This window comes from Vulpes lagopus, chromosome 21 (genome assembly GCF_018345385.1).
Source record: "Vulpes lagopus strain Blue_001 chromosome 21, ASM1834538v1, whole genome shotgun sequence".
Lineage (NCBI taxonomy): Eukaryota > Metazoa > Chordata > Mammalia > Carnivora > Canidae > Vulpes > Vulpes lagopus.
Genome location: NC_054844.1, coordinates 33,962,630 through 33,981,518, shown reverse-complemented (window position 1 = coordinate 33,981,518; position 18,889 = coordinate 33,962,630). Strand labels below are relative to the sequence as shown.

The following is an 18,889-nucleotide window of genomic DNA, read 5'->3' as shown; positions in this document are numbered from 1 at the left end:
TTACATCAGTACTCAATTTAGTGAACATTTATTGAGTATATTTTGTGTGCTTGGCACTGAGCTAGCAGTTGGAGCTCACATCTGAAGAAGAGAGATTTGGGGGCTCCTGGGTGGCTCAGTCGGTTAAGCGTCTGCCTTCAGTTTAGGTCGTGATCCCAGGGTCCTGGGATTGAGCCCTGCCTTGGGTTCCCTGCCCAGTGGAGAGCCTGCTTCTCTTTCTCTGCTGCTCCCCCTGCTTGTGCTCTCTCAAACTCATTCTCTCCCTGTCAAATAAACAAAATCTTAAAAAAAAGAGAGAGAAATCTGTAATAAGTAATTACAGTGGCATCACTGCAACAATAAAAACACATACATAAGATACAGAAGTAACAGAAGGAGTGCTTGCTACCTCCACCCCGTCCCCCACTTTTTTTATTCTAGGAAACTCAACTTGGCCTAAGTATCCACTCCAAGTCCACACTGAAAATGTTAGGATTTCATCTTGGTAGTTGTAGCTGATACTGGTTTGGTGTCAGTAGTAGTTCTGCTAGCTCCCATTTCATTACACCAGCTTGAATTTTCAAAGTTAAGACTGAGCCATGTCAGAATATCATCTTTATATATTCGTTTTTAAAAAATCAATAATTGGCTGAATAAGGTCTGCTACTCCTTTTTGTGAAGATAATGAGGAAACATTACCCAGAATCCAAATGAGAAATTTTATTCAGATCTATTTCAGTAAAGGCTTTATTTAATTCACGTGAGTAAATTTGCCTTTTTCTTATGGACAGTGCAGATAATTTATTGATTGCTCTCTGTTTCTGAGAGAAATCTCAGGTTAAAATTAGGCTTACTCTTGTGCCATGTCTATCTTCTTGATCCATATTTTTCTAGATTTTGATCTTAATATTTTTCCTGGTGTTCTTATAAAGTTCCTCAGATCTCTTCTGAAAGTAAAGCTAAATAGTAATACTTTTTTTAAAGTTAGGAAAATTTTTTGTTTCAGTATGTTTCAATATGTGAGTTCCAATGAGAACTTTTTGGGGTAAGGTTCTAGTGAAATGGGTGCCTCCCCAACTCGAATTCCTGAGTGGCAGGTCTTGAGCTTATGTCTAGGTTTAGATCTGCTGGCCTACTTAGAAGTAGGGAGTTTAGTTGAAAGTTACCATCTCATCTTCATATTTCCATGAACTCTTTTAGCAAGGGAATTCAGAAACTAAGCTGGGTACCAAGACTCATTATTAGAGTTTTTCATCTGTATTATTTTCACTATCCTCTTAATTTATAATAATAGCAACAATGAAATGTGCCTGTTTACTTTTAGGGTCAACAAGATTGAGAAGAGTTGGGATACTGTGTAAAACCAGTTTGGGAGAAGATTCCTAAGGGACAAAATGGCAGTGAAAGCTTTTTTTTTTTTTTTAGGAAAATAGACTGAGTTCTCAGAAGAGCAAAATAATTTTGGTCCAAGAGGTAGTTCTTTAATAATAGAAGATTTAAAAAAAGTCTATGTTTCCAGGACAGGATAAGATAAATAAGAGCTTAACAGAGAAGAAAAAAATAATTTTTTACCTTATTAAAAATATAGAAAAGAAGAAACCAAACATAACAATGTTGTCTAGTGATGTAATTTCTTTATAGAAAGGAATATGGATAACAACAAGTGCTCTGATTTTATTTTTCAACTAAGGACTGGACTTCTGATGTGTGATAGTATCAGAATTCTTAATTATTTTCAGTCTTCAACTTTTGGGGACCTGGATTAGGAAAAATATTACTTAAGCTTTTAATCATGACCTTGATTGATGGCAGGTTTTAGAGAACTTGTGCATGTGTGTTTTAATTCTAATTTTCCTCATGACTAAATTTCCCTGCAAACCTAGCTTTTTACTGGCAGTATTGAAGAAATAAAAAATCAAAAACTATTGTATTAATGGGAATGGAGGGTTCCTGAAGAAGGAAGGGGAGAAATATAGGGATCGTCCATAGGATATTCCTTACTCCTCTCCCTACTCCACCTCCTCCATCCTCTCTCTTTCTTGTGCATGAAAATACCCACTAAATTTGGGATCATATAGGAGCTAAGGTATCCCCATTCATTGGTCTTCCACTGCCATTTTTTTTTTTTGACTCATGTGGCCTATGGTTGAGTTTTTTGAGAATGAAGAGAATTGCTTTACTCTTTCACCCTATCCCTGACTCTACTTCTTACCCCCATTTATTGGTCTGAGTGAACACCCAACTGAAATACTTTTTGTTCATATTGAGAATACTGTTTTCCAACTTCTTCCTCCAGTCCAACAAGGTTTCTAGGAAATGGGACTGTGGGAAATGAAGAGATTTTACTAGAAGCCAATTGGAAGAGAGAATGATTTTCACTTTAATCTGAGTTTCTGATTCTTTGTGCTCTGCAACTACTCTGACTTGTATTTCTCTGTAAATGTTGTTGTAATCCCAAAACCACTCTAAGAATTTTCACATAACATAGATTTTTTTTTCCTTTTTGCTTTTACTGCTGATTTGCATCACTCAGTGTAGCATTTATTTGTTCATAGTGAGATAGGTATAATGGGGAAAAATGTGTGTTGGATCCTCAAAAATTTCCGTTTGAATTATGGATCTTCATTATTTGTGATGGGATTAACAAACTTCTGAATTTTAGGTTCCTTATTTTCTAAAAGAAAATAACATCTACTTCATGTAAGTGTTACAAGGATTGAATCAGATTATTCATATACCTTTATAAAGTGAAGATATGTAAAAAAGTTTGAACTTTACTCTGGAAAGATAAAGACTTATCTTTTCCCCCAGAGGATATCTTTTTCTTCTCCTTTTTTTAAAAGAAGTACTAAAAGGTAGACAAATAGGAAGGAAATGCTGAGCAGAACCCTAAATTTGCTATAGAGTAAGAGAAGATTTATGAAAATAATAAAAACATTAATGAAACGTCTGCTACATATTCAAAATGTACTAGGAACTTTAAAAATAATCAAGATTAATCTTTTGAACGTAAGATTCTTGAAATCTGGGTTACTCTGAATCTGAGTTTTCTAGATCATGGAGGAAAATTCTATCTCTATAATTTAAACAATGAATATTGCTACTTTTAGATTTCTTTTTGTCCCCCTAAATTAAGCTTTTTGACAGAAAGATGGTAAGATCAGCATTGATTAAAATTTGTATATGGCCAGCCTGTCACTAGAGAATTATGAGGATGGTCTAGAGATGAAAAATAGACTTAGGAGTACATACATATACACAATAAATGAAAGAAATACCTGTTACTACATCAAAAATATTCAAATCATTTTCAATAATTTGAGATTAATTTTAAGAATATCACAATGTTCAGGGGCACCCCTGGCTGGCTCAGTCAGAAGAGCATCTGACTCTTAATCTAGGGGTCATGAGTTTGAGCCCCATGTTGGGTATAGACATTACTTAAATATATAAAACCTAAAGACATACAAACAAAAATACAAAAACGTGTGAATCCTGGAAGTGATCATAAGGGCATGCGCCTGGCTCATTATACTCCAAGATAACCAGTTAACACTGTGTGGGCAATATAAAAATCATTTCTATTTTGGAATGCCTTATATACTTTTTCAACAGAATTTTCTTTTTAATTACAGGATTAAAAGGAACCTAAAGGGACGTGATATGGTCCAGAACCCTGATGTCAAGTATATGGATGATTTTTCTTCTGGATATGCTCGTCCCATTAATTGTTGCAGAATGAAAACTGCCATTCCAGTATTTTAACAAGCTGTGGGGCATTAAATTATTCTTTATTTTTCCTACATTTAGTTTCTTTGTTGAACAAAGTTGAAATAGGGAACAATTGTGGTAGGCATCTCTAAATATCTTTGATCTATTTGAATACTTGCTTTTATTTTAGTTTCTTGGCACCATATCCTTTGGTTTTTCTCTCTCTAAATCTATTTTCCATTCTTATATATGCTTTTGCAGATCCATCTTTGTATCTCGTTAAGTTTATTTCTCTAAGAATTGTAAGGTGTAGTAGAAGGATTAATTTAATATTGTTGTTATTTTTATTTGCCTGTCTTCCCTTTGAGGGCAGTACATTCTAGCCCCTTGTCTGGCATGTAGAATATATTCAATAAATGCTTATTGAATGAATAAGTGTATGTTTTCATTCTACTTACACATCTTGATAGCACCCTAGTTTTCTTTCTTTTTTGGGAGGGGGGTCTGGTGAGTCAAAAAATTTAATCCTTATGGAAGAAACTGAGGCTTAAGTTTATTTAACTTTATTTATTTATTTAACTTTCCCATGGTCACAGAGCCAGCAGTTTTTGGTATAGGGATTCCAAATGGAGAACTACTGCTAAAATACAAAGCATTTCCCTGCTTTGTTTCTCATGTCCAAACTCTTCAAAGCTCCAAATGCAATTTGAAGAGTTTAACAGCATGATTTTTCTTCATGAAGTCTGTGTGGGATGTGTGTGTGTGTGTGTGTGTGTGTGTGTATTTAAAGCCTTCTTTCCCTCACTTTGTGGCACTGTGACTGCTTTCTGGTTCCAATCTCAATCTTTGTCTCAGCCTCCAACAGTGGCTCCAACAGTGGAGCCAGAACCTGTTTTCTAAAAGGCAAATGTGATCATGTTACTTCCTAACTTAAAAACCCTTCAATGGTCACCGCTGTCTGCTAGATTAAGTTCAGACTCCTTGGTATATACTAAACAAGGCACTCAAATATCTGTCCCCTTCAACTTCTACAGTCTTATCATTCATCACACCCTCCCTTGCATTCACTTAGCTGGTGGTATCAAACTTCTCACAGTTCCCCAAACACAAGAACCCATTTCATTGATCCCTCAGCCTGCAATTCCTTACCCTACCCACCCCCCAAGACTCTGGTGCCTCTTTTACCACGAAGTGTCTCTTGACCATGCCCTCTGTAGAACTGATCACTCTTTTTTGTTTGCCCACACCTTTACAGGCTTATATGCTAAAGTCTGTATCGTGGTATTGCACTTATATATTGTCCCTCATTTACTTATTTACACTTATTTATAAGTCCCATTTATTCAGGTCCTTATTAACTGTCCCACCCCATGCCCAACTAGGTGTCTTTTTTTTTTTTTTAAGATTTTATTTATTTGCTCGAGAGAGAGAGAGAGAGAGAGAGAGAGAGAGGCAAAGAGAGAGAAGCAGGCTCCAAGCAGGGAGCCCGACGTGGGACTCGATCCCGGGTCTCCAGGATCACGCCTTGGTTGGAAAGCAGGAGCTAAAGCTGAGCCACCCAGGGATCTCCCAACTAGGTGTCTTTATACCCCAAAGTACTTGGCACATAGTGGTGCTTCGTGAATGTTCAATAAATGGAGGGAGTGTTAATACAGTTGATGAAGAGAGGGAAGAAATGGAAAGAAAGCTAAAGAGAAAGCCCTTTAGGGAGAACATTACTGTTAGGGACATGCAAATGTGAGTTGTAAAGAAGGTCAAAAAGATGCAATAAGGGAGGACCTCAGCCGAACATGCTTTTAACAAGCTCGCTGGGGGCTCGATGGGCATACTCAACAGCATTACGTGGTCATTAAATATCTGGATGAACATGGCTCGCACAGTATTACGCAAACGTAGAGGCTGGGGAAGTCCCTGCTGAGGAGGATGGAAATGAAAAACGCTTAATCAAATGCCTTCCAGGTGCAAGGCGTTTTTCGTGCGTTAAGCAATTTAATGTTTGCAACCAGCCTAGGATGAGGATACTGTCTGCGTTTTATTTAAAAAAAAGAAAAGATTTTTATTTATTTATGAGAGATACAGACAGAGAGGGGCAGAGACACAGGCAGAGAGAGAAGCAGGCCCCATGCAGAGAGCCCGACGCGGGACTCGATCCTGGGACTCCAGGCTCACACTCTGGGCCGAAGGCAGGTGCTAAGCCGCTGAGCCCCCCAAGGGATCCCCGTTTTAGAGACGGAAACACATGCCCCGGAGAATTTAGGTTGCTCAACGTCACAAAGTAGCAGGTGGGAGAATCGTAGTGTGAACTGGGGTCGGCGGTCTCCAACGCCCGGGTCGCTTCGCCCGCACCTGTCCTGCGCAGCGCGGGGAGCCACCTGCCGCGAGCCCCCGCAGCGCTCGGCTCCCGCCTCTGGCGCGCTCACTGCGCCTGCGCGGCCGGCAGGGGGCGGGGCCTCGGGCTCTGGGCGGGGCGGCGGCGGAGGAACTGGTTGCGGCCGCGGCTGCGCAGTGCGGCTCCCTACGCTCCAGGCGGCCGGGCGCGGCGGCGGCGGCGGCGGCGGCGGCGGCGGGAGCGGCGGCGGGAGCGGCGGCGGGAGCGCGGGGCCGGGGCGATGCGGCGCTACCTGCGCATCGTGGTGCTGTGCCTGGCCTGCGGCTTCTGCTCGCTCCTCTACGCCTTCAGCCAGCTCGCCGCGGCCCCGGAGGAAGGAGCGGGCGGCGGTGGCGGGAAGCCGCAGGCCGCGGCGGCTTCCTGGCTGGCGGGCGGCGGACGCGGCGGCGCGGGAGGGGTGGGCAGCGCGGGCCCCGCCGCGCATCCCGGCCGGTCCGACAGGTACGCGCGGGCGGGCGCGGGCGGGCGCGGGGGCGCGGGGGCGGGGCGGGCGGGCGGGGCGGGGCCTGGGCCGAGCTGCCCGCGGTGCGCCCCGACCCCGCGCCTCCCGCTCCCTCGCCGCCGCCCCCGGCCCCGGCCCCGGCCCTCCCCTCCCTCCTTCCCCCCGGCGGGCGAGCCCGGCGCCAGCGCACCCCGTGCCCTTTGTGTCCGTCCTCTGGCGCGTTCCTGATGCGCTCTTTAAAACAGATAGGAATTAATCTGCAACTTTTTTTTATTGTTTAGAATATTTTATTTATTCATGAGACGCAGAGAGGCAGAGACACAGGCAGAGGGAGAAGCAGGCTCCGCGCACGGACCCTGATGCGGGACTCGACCCCGGGACTCTGGGATCACGCCCTGGGCCGAAGGCAGATGCTTGACCGCGGAGCCACCCAGGCTGCCCCTGATTTTCAACTTTTAATTGACAGTTGCTCCCCCCCCACCCCAGCCCCCTTTTTTAAAGAATTCATTGAAAGTAAAAGGTGCCCCCACAAAAGCGCTCCTGCCGCCTGTCTGGCTACTGGGAATTCCCTCTTGTTTCCATGGAGCTCAAGTTGAGATATTTAAACCTCACGCTGGCGCCCTAGTTCAATTTCTTTTCTTTTCTTTTTTTTTTTCTTTTTTTTTTTTCCCCTCCTCTCCTGAATGGGGCGTTAACACCTTTTTTTTTTTTTTTTTTTTTGGTATTAACGCTTGAATTTTTATTCTTAGTCGTTTCGTGACATCCGGACACTTTTTTTTTTTTTTTTTTTGTGCATATCGCGGATTTTTTCCTTTAGGAAACCTCGGTCTGTTGTGAAACTTGAGCAAGTTAAGAGAAACGGGACTGGGAGAGCTTTCTTCAAAAGTCCGTGTTTTGAGAAGTGGGTTTGCGCGGATCACGGTCAAGAGTTGGCATCTATACGGGAGGCCGGGAGGAGGGATGCGGCGCACCGTAGGCTGCTTAGCAGGGTCCCAGCGTTTCCACTTCCTTGGAAAAATAGGCCCCTTTAGGTGCGGGCACCTTTCTGGGAAGGCCTCGCCCTGCTCCCTTGAGTAAGAGGCAAAGGCCGCTTGGACATCAGAAAGTGTGGGGTGGGTGAGAGGAGGGAGGGCAGGTGAGCTGCAGGCCCTGTGACAGTCCTCTGCGACTCGGTGGTCCTCCTCACAGTGGAAGGGGAAGCATGGGAAAGCTGGATTGCCGTGATTTTACCCCATGATTTGATTACAGGCAGGCAAATAAATCCCTGACTCCCTTCTTTTTTTTTTTTTTTTTTAAAAGCTTCTTTTTTTTTTTTTTATTTTTTTTTAATTTTTATTTATTTATGATAGTCATACAGAGAGAGAGAGAGAGGCAGAGACACAGGCAGAGGGAGAAGCAGGCTCCATGCACCGGGAGCCTGATGTGGGATTCGATCCCGGGTCTCCAGGATCGCGCCCTGGGCCAAAGGCAGGCGCCAAACCGCTGCGCCACCCAGGGATCCCCCTGACTCCCTTCTTAAAAAAGCAGAACTGCTTCCAATCAGGCTTGTCAAGTCTCCAGTTATCTGCCCTGGGAGAGGTGGGGACTGAAGACCTGGATCAGCTCATGAAAAATGAGGGTCAGGAAAAGCGGTCTGTGGTCTGTTATGTGATTGTGGAGCATTTGAAATGATGGGGCGGGGGGGGGGGAATCATTTTTGTATTGGGGTAGTAGTGTAAGGAAGCAAGGTTTTATTTTATTTGAGATTTTTATTTATTTATTCATGAGAGACAGAGAGAGGGGGAAGCAGGCTCTATGCAGGGAGCCCGACATGGGACTCAACCCTGGGTCTCCAGGATTAGGCCCTGGGCCGAAGGCAGGCGCTAAACCACTGAGCCACCCAGGGATCCCAGGAAGCAACATTTTAAAACACTTGATGAAATTTGGACTAAGATTACTATTAGATTTCTTTTTTAAAAATATTTATGAGGAACAGAAAGAGAGGCAGAGGCAGAAGCAGGCTCCATGCAGGGAGCCCGACGTGGGACTCGATCCTGGGTGTCCAGGATCACACCCTGGGCTGAAGGCGGCGCTAAACCACTCAGCCACCCGGGCTGCCCTACTATTAGATTTCAATTTGGTAGAGTGACATTCATTTGTAGTGCTTTGTCTCAGGCATTTATACTTTATTTTGTGATTTTTGTAAATTCGCTTGGCTAGCTGATTTTTTTTTTAAGATTTTATTCATTCATGAGCGACACACACACAGAGAGAGAGAGGCACAGAGACACAACACAGGCAGAGGGAGAAGCAGGCTCCATGCAGGGCCTGAGGTGGAACTTGATCCCGGGTCTCCAGGATCATACCCCGGGCTGCAGGCAGCGTCAAACCTTGCTTTATTTGAAATTTAGAATAAGCACCTCGGTAATTTTTTTCAAAAGTAATCTCTGTGTCCAACGTGGGGCTGGAACTCACAACCCCAAAATCAAGTGTCATGTATCCTACTGACTGAGCAGCCAGGAACCCCAGCACTTCAGTGTTAATAACTACTTTATAGAGCTATTACTGAAATTTTAAGTTTGATGTGTCCAAGTCAACTAAAAAGCTGTATAAATCATTTGACCAGGGTCCAGAAGGTATCAGTTATTGGACCAGGACTGTATTCTTTGAATCTTTAAGGCTCTTTCCGTAAAGCTTCTGTGATAAGAATCTAGTGTATGTAGTGTTTGTTGGTGAATATAGGATATGAGGCAGGCGACAACTTCCTTTTATTTGGTAGGACTTAATTATCGTTGCATGCTTACTTTTTTTGAAGCAGTCTTATCTGAAAACTTTAGCTGTTATTTCTCTCATTCGTTTAAAATATGGAATCTAGGTTATGCCCAGTAGGTTGTATTGCCCAAATCTTATAGAAAGTGTTTATTGCATGGAATTCCATGACAATAAATTACTTTGAAAGGTCCTTCCAAGTTCTCAGAGTATAATTCCTAAAATGTTAGGAACAATTTTTCAGTGAAATCTATTTATTAGTGCCTCCTGTTTGAATCCATTATTTTTTGATATTTAAAAAACATATCTTAGAGTCAGACAAACCTGTTCTCTTTCTGTCTCTGCTGTGAAACCTTGACTACATCTCTGCTTCAGTTTTCTCACCTGTAAAGTGTATATAATATTACCTTAGTTAATTTATAAATAGAACCTTAGTTATCAGTGATTAAAATCCAATACAACTGATGTAAGCAAAACAGATATTTATAGACTTACATGGGTTGCTGGCAGGAGAAAGATTGAAAGGAAAATGCCCAGACAGCTCCAGGGACCTTAAGGACTAGGACTTTGTTATTCTCTTCCACTGTTCATGGGGTCTTTGCAGTGTTTCTTCTTAATCTCAAAACTTTCTAGGAAAAGGCTCTCATTGGATTTGTGTCATGTGTCCATCCAGGGACTAGTCAGTGTTGTCTGGGATGGTGACCTCTGATTCTCTGGCTCTGTCACTTGCACATTCCATTCTTGTGGTGGACAGGATAACATGATTGGTGTTGGAGAGGAGTGGTATCTTAAAGAGGGGAATTCTGGCTAGGCAGTGGCTCTTCCACATAGAGAAACTTTTTGAGCTCTTCAATGTGGACAGACTAAGTCATTCAATATAAATACAGGACTTTTGTACAAGGAATTAGACTATTTTGTGACTTCAGTTGCTCAGAATGATTAAATTCTCACATTTCACTGATGAATCTCGATGGTGATCATCAAGATCTTGTCCTGTTGTGGCTGTTAGGGCAGTGTGAAGTGAGGAATCCAGAAACTACTAAGCATTTGAGTGATAACCATTTCTGGACCCATCATGCTCTTTGTGTGTCAAGTCACCTTACTGGTGAGGACATCGAGTTCTCATTTCTCCTGGATCTTGTGACACTAGTAGGATGTACTGAGCATTTTCAGGGCTTTTGGAGACAGACTTTAGCTTTACCACATTCTTGGCTCTGTGAACCCTGAATACATTTCATCAGTTAGATTAGAGGTAAGGGTATGGTACTCTGTATTCATGTTCATTTCAATTGAAATGAAGTAGCTTGAATAGATGATTGAATATGGTATCTAGCACAGTAAAACTGTAGTTAATATGGTGATGGTTTGAATCATTTATATTAAAAAAAATTTTTTTTAAGATTTATTTATTTAGGGCACCTGAGTGGCTCAAACCCCTTGCCTTTGCTCAGGACCTCATTCATGATCATGGGGTCCTGAGATTGAGCCCCAGTTGGGCTCCTTGCTCAGCAGGGAGTCTGGGGAATCTGCTCAAGGATTCCCTCTCCCTCTTGCGTGCTGTCTCTCTCTAAATAAATAAATCTTTTTAAAAAAGATTTATTTATTTGAGAGAGAGAGCGAGCATGCATATGTGCAAGCAGGGGAAGGGGCAGAGGGAGAGAATATCCAAGCTGACTCCCTGCTGAGAGCAGAGCCCAACTCTGGGCTTGATTGGGACCTGAGCTGAATCTCAGTCTGGTGCCCAACCGCCTGAGCCACCGAGGGGCTCCTCAGTCATTTACATTTTAATCAATATTTTTTTCAATTTCTGACTTCTGGGAAAAAATCCTTTCCCTTAGTCTGCAGTCCAGACCTGCTTAAACCAGGTGCCTGTTAGTAGGGTCTGGGAATCTGTGTTTTAGATATGTGTCCCAAAGATTGAGAGCCACTAATTTAGCTGAGAAAGGTTTGACCACTATTTTCATACTACTGTTTTTATTGAGAGAAAATGTTTTCTCTCTCTCCTGAAGTCATTTTTGAAGAGAGAAGTTCAGATAGTGAATAATGAGACAAATTACTTACTAAAACCACCTTCGTTTCTGTTTTGTTCATGCAGAGACGTCTTATGTAAAACCAATATGCTGCACTTGTATTTTAGATCAGTGAGTATCATACTTCACATGATTGTAAAGTGCTTAGCACAAACCTGACTAGTAATTAATTAATTAAAATTATTATTTTGTTCTGTGTTGTTGGAGGGGAAACTGATTAGGCTAATAAAAATGATGTGTACTTTTGATTTAAAAATCTCTTTGAATACATTAAAATTATTATCTGTGCCATACCTGTTGAAAATACTCCCCCTCCCCATATTAACTAACTTGTGTGTATGCCATATGAAGCTTAAAATTTTTATGTATTTAGATTGTCAGTTTTTTCCTTTACCATTTTTACCTTTGTTATGTGTATGTATAGGAAAACTTTCTACCAGTGGATTTTCCCCCCAACTTTTTTGACATTTAAATCTTTAATCCAGTTTTTTTGGTTTTTGTTTTTTCCTGCAGGAGGGAGTTGGGTACAATATGATGCTGAGTTTGGAAATGGATAAGTAATTGTTCACTTCCATTTGTATGTAAGGAGTCCTTTTTGTACTGAGTATTCATGAAACTAGAGATTTAAGAAAAAGAAATGAAGACCAGACAGAGCTAGAAATTAAGTTGTCTGGAGACAATTTTTAGTTGAAAATGAGTGACCCCCCCCCCCTCCAAAAAAAAGAAAGAAAATGAGTGACCCAGGTACTGATCTTCAAATAATGGTGATTTGTCAGTATCATGGGAATGGTCTTTAGTGTGGTTGAGAGCGTCTCTGTTTTTCTTGCCACAGTCACGGTGCAGGTATCTGTGCTTTGAGGTTGCATTGGTGGCTCGCAGCACTTCAGAGTTCTACATTCCTTTGCTGGATATGCCTAAACTTATCCCTGACTGTAAGGTGTGCATGGTTTTTCACTAAAGCCTAATGACTATCATAGATGTTTTGAAATGAAAAGTACATTATTCAGGTTAATTTAAAAGTATAAAAGACCTTCTGTTATCAAATTTAAGTAAACTTTAAGTTTGAGAACTGTTATTGAGGGGAGTTTATATAGTTAAAGGCTCTGCTTAATCCTGAGCATGAAATCTCTGAATTCTTCAAGTACTGAAATTTTTGGGAATTTTGTTTTTGATCATTTAAGAAAAATTTTTAAAATAACTGTAAATTCACAGGAACTTTCAGAGACACACTTGTATTACTCACTGTTACCCCTAATAGTAGGATTTTAAATGAGCCTAGTACATACTACTACATTTGGAATGTATATCAATATAGTACAATATCGTAACCCCAGAAATGGATATTGTACAGCCTATAGACTGTATTCAGATATCACCGGTTTTACATGGGTTCATACGCATTTGTGTAGTTTCATGCAGTTTCATCACATGTGTAAATTTGTGTAACCACCCCCCACAAACACAACTGTGTTACCACCACAAGATCCCTTTTGCTACCCCTTGATTACTTTGTAGACAAGCCACCTAGAACTAGAAACATTATGCCAGGGATGCCTGGGTGGTTCAGTTAGTTAAGCCTCTGCCTTCAGCTCAGATCATGATCCCATGGTTCTGGGATAGAGTCCTCTATGGGGCTTCCTGCTCAGTGGGGAATCTGCATCTGCCCCTCCCTCTGCTTGTGCTTGCGAGTGCTCCCCCCCCCCCAATAAATACAATCTTAAAAAAGAAAAGAAACATTATGCCATATGAAATTTGAGGATGAGTCATAGTAGTTTTATTTCAATTTATTCCACAATGAAGAAGATTTGTGTTTATGGGCCTCATTGATCTTGGATGTCACTGTTTACTGAAGATATACCCACTAAGCTCAGCCTGCAATTTTGCCCCATTAAAAAGTATTTGATAGAATTAGCTCTTTGAATGTAGTACTATATTTCTAATATTCCATTTCCAATAGTTTTTTTTTTCTTTTTAAGATTGTATTTATTTATTTGAGAGAGAGAGCACAAGCCAAGGTAGGTTAGGGGTGAGGTGATGGGGAGGAGCAGAAGATGAGGGAAAATCAGACTCTGCTGAGCAGGGAGCCTGATGCAGGGCTCCATCCCAGGACCCAAATATCATGGCCTGAACCAAACGCAGACACTTAACCAACTGAGCTACCCAGGTGCCCCTCCAATAGTTTTAAGGAATAAAAGCAAAAGACACTAATACCCAGAACTTGGATAACTGTCTTTACTTTCTCAATATTTTTTAACTTTATTTTTTTTTCTGGCCTGAAAGTACAGTTGCTATCTATCTCCAAATTAGTTGTTTTTTTTTCCCCAGTCTTTGCTTGGAATTACATAAATACATAATGAATTTCTACTCTCAATCTTTTTTTTTTTTTTTTAAGATTTAATTTATTCATGAGAAACACAGAGGAGAGAAAGAGGTAGAGACACAGGCAGAGGGAGAAGCAGGCTCCATGCAGGGAGCCCAATGTGGGACTCGATCCGGGGTCTCCAGGATCACGCCCTGGACTGAAGGCAGTGCTAAACCGCTGAGCCACCCGGGCTGCCCTACTCTCAATCTTTAAAACCATTTTTTCATAAGTAAGAGATTATAAGTTTGTGAAATAAGCATTAAATTATGCTACCTCTTGCCAGCAGCACATCAGTGTTTTATGATTTTAGAAAAAAAGTAAATGGTATGTGTACTCACTAGTGCATATGTTTTTTTTTTTTTTTTTTTAAAGATTTTATTTATTTATTCATGAGAGAGAGAGGGAGAGACAAAGGCAGAGGGAGAAGCAGGCTCCATGCAGGGAGCCCAATGTGAGACTTGATCCTGGGTCCCTAGGATCACACCCTGAGCTGAAAGTGGCGCTAAACCGCTGAGCCACCCGGGCTGCCCTGTTTTATATTTCTGTTAAAGAAAGACAGAAAAACATCCCTTATAAAAACTGTGTTTTCTGACATTAAGTTATAGTTAAGAAAATTACCTAAAACTGGACTTTTCTCCTACAGTTTCATCTGCATTAATTACTTTATAGTGATTACAGATCTAGCAGTATCATTTGTAGGTATATATGCAAGAGAACTGAAAACATATGCACAGAGGAAAATTGTAAATGAATGTTCATAGCAGACTTGTTTATAATAGCCAAAAGGTGGAAAACAGCACAAATTATGTCTAAAAACTTATGCATGACTAAACAAAATGTGGTATATCCATCCATTATTTAGGCATAAAAAGAAGTGAAGTGTACTGATAAATGCTACAGTAGATGAGCTTTGAAATATATTTAAGAGATTGAAGGAAGTCAGACTCAAGAGACCACATATTGTATGATTTCGTTTGTATGAAGTATTTTTAACAGGTAAAGCTATAGAGACAAAATAGATTTGTGGTTGCCTAGGTCTGGGAGATAGAAGTTGAGGCAAGTTGAGGCAGAAAATGGTATTACTATGCAATTTTTATGGAAGAATTTAGTCATTTTCCTTGAGACTTCATTTTCCATTTTCTACTGCTATGAGGTTTGATATCACGAGATGGAATAACCAGATGAGTTATGTCCTTCCTGGAACAAAGGTGCACTGTAGGTGCTGAGTATAAATAAATTGTGGATTTGTTGAAAGAAAGCTATGGTGAAGTCTGAATATGAAAGATGGAGATCTCTATTTGAACAAGTTTGTTGTGAGGCTTAAGTGGATGTGAAAGTTCTTGCATCTGGAAAGAGCTCTGTGTTAGCTGTTCACCACCACAGAGCTTTCTCTACTATGGAAATGCAAGACTTAAAACATCCATAACCATGCCTGGGAAGGGACAAACATTTCCTGATCGAGTCGTGGGTTTTACTGGTCTGTATATATATATATTTTTCTCCCTGCTTTATCAACCATTTAAATTAAGATATGCTGGCTTCAAAATGATGACCATGTAAAAGAAAACCAAATTACAGTGTAACTTAAAAAAAAAGATTTATTTATTAGAGAGAGAGAGAGAGAGAGAGCAAGTGCCCAACCGACTGAGCCACCCAGGTTCCCCTACAATGTAACTTTTTTCTGTTGATTTTAAAATCCTGGCTTTGTAGGTTTTTATGCAATAGTATACAGAATTATTTAGGTAACATTTAAAAAACCATCTGTGCCCCACTCTGTTCTCAGAGATTCTGATTTAATAGGTCTGGTATGGGGCTCTGGGTGATTTTGCTGTGCAGCCTGCAGAGAGATGCTCTGTCCTAGACTGTTAGCATTTGAAATGAGAGGTTTGATCAGAAATCTTTGCAAATATGAAATTTCATAGACCCTTTGCTGCAAGAACAGTAACATAATTGAATTTATAGCAAGAGAGAAAAAGTTATATGGTGAGGGGAAATGAGGTGACCTGGTTTAGTGACTCACCCGGATTACATATTTGCTTTAGTATCAAGGCCTCACTGCAGTGAATTTCAGACTGTTGTTTTGAAAAGTAGTAACAATGAAAAACATACTTTTTGTAAGGTGAGATGTTATGGCTATTGTTGCTGAGCTCCAACCTGCAATCTAAGAGCAAAGACTACATGTAATCGTCCATTTTAGCTTGGGCAATATAGCAAAACTAAGATAATGTACAAAATGAAACTGAGCCATGGATATCAGCGTGCTTTCTTTTTCTTTTCTTTTTTTTTTTATTTCCAGTTTAAAGCACTATACAACTAGCTTGAATTGAAGATTAATTTAAAAAGTTTCAAAGATCCTCTCTTCCTTTTCTGTCAGTATTTGTGGCATTTTAATTTTGCTCCAGGATAAGCAACTATTTTGTTTAGCTAAAATGGATTTTATTTGAGGAGAATCTGTGTAGTACACAAAGGAAAATTTTAGAAGTATTCTCATATCTTCTATGTCATCTGAGGAGGGGATTTTAATATATTTGGAGAGTTCCTGACTAGGAAATGGTTTTTCAGTCTGTACTATAACCTGCCTAATGATTTTAAAGTCCTATTTAAAATAATGATACCTTGAATAAGGGAGAAATTTCCAAAACTCCTCAAGTTACCTTAGGCGTGTGTTGGATTTGCAGTTTTGTTGCTGTAAAATAGAACAGTAAGTTATTATGTTATTAAGTAAATTCTTTGTTAGTTTTAAACCAAAATACTCACTTAGGACTCTCTATTTCTGTCTTACTCTGTTAGGTGTAAAGATTTCTCTCTGTGTTACTGGAATCCCTATTGGATGCTGCCCTCTGATGTTTGTGGAATGAACTGCTTTTGGGAAGCGGCTTTTAGGTAGGCACCTAAATTTAATTGGTAGATCAGTGTAGGTAAGATTAGATAGTGCTTAGTACATTTTTTACTGTAATGGGACACAAAAATGTTTCTTTTCCTGTAATTTAATATTGTCTTAGTACAAATAATTCGTTTTCTAATTGGGTTTTCTTTTTTTTTTTTTCTTTCTATTTTGTAGTTCTTATAATTAATTTTTAGTATATACTGTGGCTAAAATGCTCTTTTTTTTAGGTGTTATTAAGGTAAATTATTCTTAGGAGCATTTATGATATGGTTTTAGGTAACTGGGTGATAAAGTGTTAAACAGGTGATTAAGATAGTCTTCCCTTGACATTTACAGCCATATATATTTAATCTACTTTAAAGCTGATATGCTAAAAAACCTTTTTGTAAGTGGATGGGGACAACCGGGGAAGGATTAGGTTGGTTATTAGCAGATAAATTGAATATTGAGGAATGAGAGGGTAAAAATAAGTGTTAATGAAGGAGCAAGTATTGACGTGACATTGTTTATTGACCTTGTATTTGCTGACTAATTTGGCTTTGTGCGTGGCTCTGGATAATGAAGGCCTTAGATGTTATTCTCACCTTCAGTGAAAGAAGTGTTTGTAGGAATGGGCTATTAGATTGTCTCTGTGACATAGTGGCAGGGGATACTGAGGCAGTAGCCTGAGATGCCCTTCCTGAGAGTAAAGTTTCTTTGAGAGCTACCTATTTTCACTGTTTTTATGATTCATTTAAATTTTAATTCTACTCATTCTATTTGCTAGGTCCAGTGCCACGTGCTTAGAACCAGACTCTGAGTCTAGTTAATTTGGCTCCGTCCTTCTGGAACTTGCATTCTATAGGAGCTTCCCACTAGTAAACCTGACATAAAGATAGAGGGTGACAAATTGTAGCTGTGATGATGGGAGAAAGAAGTGAGTCATCAGTCGGGATCATCTTAAAGCAACAGGGAATGCTTCCTGGTGGGAGCGATGCATGGGGAACATGGAAATTAGCCAGGCTCAAGAACAGGAGATAAAATATTCTAGGTGGTAAGAACTACATTCTTTATATATATTAGTAGTATATGTTTTTATATTCTTGATTCTTGTTACATTATACTTTCTATGGACAACTGGGAAGGAATCCTTGAAATCCATTTTTTTTAATTATATCTGATTGCTATGGAAAAGATGGGGTGATTGAAATTCTAATATGAGTCAGTTAAATCAGATTATTCAAACTTTTAAAAACTGACTTTTTGAAGATATTACCCTTTAGCTTGTTCAGAAATTTGGAGAATTGAAGCTCCATATTTTTTATTCTTCTAAAAGTTTGCTAACAAGCACCACTTTGCTATATCCAGCCTTGTGACATAAGTCTGCTCACTCTGAAAGCTGTGTAAGCTTGAAAACTTATACATAGTTTGATTTATACAACCCAAGTCCTTTTGTATGTTACTCATTATTATTCAACATGAGAAATAATCTTCCCTCCCCTTCCACTGACTGCAGAGTACTCCAGGGAAGTTGATCTAGTCTGAGTCCTGGAGCCTCTGCTCATTATTTCTCTTGTTTTGGCTTTTCCTAATGCTCCCAATATTCCTTGAAGGAATTACATGTGGATCGATACATAATGTTGTAAACCCTTGTGCTGGTTACTTTTCTAAATTTGAGATTTTAAAAGTTACGCTTTTCTCTTACACACCCTACTCCTAATATTAAGTCCATAGTATATATCTGTATGTGTAGTGAGTGTAACATTTTGTTAATTGTATCAAATCACTGTGTAAAATCTCTCAAACTTAGTTTCTTACTTAGAACTTGGGATCTCTCACGTTTACTCTGCTTGAATATGCAGACAAGCCGAAATGCCATGCAATTGCCCTGTCATTCTCTCCGTGCATTGCAGTAATGATTCGGCTTTGCCTGACTCTTAGAGCTTGTCTGCCCACCTGGTAAAGCGTCTTTGAAACTCCCGGCTACTACCAGCCTTGGGTCTACATTCCGCCAGGCAACAGTGAGCCCTGAGCTGGCACCGTTTAACTCCCGGGCCTGTCCTAGCTTTCCCGATTGGAATTCTTTATACCTTAGAACTTTGATTTTGATCAAAGCTTATTTGGGGAAGTATTTCCTCCCAATTAATTTACACAGTGAACATAAAATAACATAAAAAAGAAAAATTGCTTTTTTTGTGCATAGGCCTTTAGTAATTCATATCTGCATTTGCTTTAGTCATTTCCTGACCAACCTGATTGCCTCCCAGCAGTTTGTCAGAATGCTCACGCCTCTCCCGTCTTTTCTGTTACTGAGACAAAACCAAACACAAACTTTCTACAACAGCTTGCACTCCACCCTTTT

At 40.2% G+C, this 18,889-nt stretch overlaps 1 protein-coding gene across 3 annotated transcripts in view; it reads left to right on the top strand.

Moving 5' to 3' along the window:
* Positions 1-6,229: 6,229 nt before the first annotated feature.
* Positions 6,230-18,889, top strand: part of GXYLT1 (glucoside xylosyltransferase 1) — a 55,118-nt gene continuing 42,458 nt past the window's right edge. For 2 of the 3 annotated variants that reach the window (XM_041736554.1, XM_041736551.1), the window contains exons 1-2: positions 6,230-6,520; positions 16,452-16,544. In XM_041736554.1, the coding sequence (XP_041592488.1) occupies positions 6,300-6,520; positions 16,452-16,544 (314 nt within the window). In that variant the 5' untranslated portion in view covers positions 6,230-6,299. The remainder of the gene's footprint in view (positions 6,521-16,451; positions 16,545-18,889) is intronic. The other variant, XM_041736553.1, reaches the window with a different exon arrangement.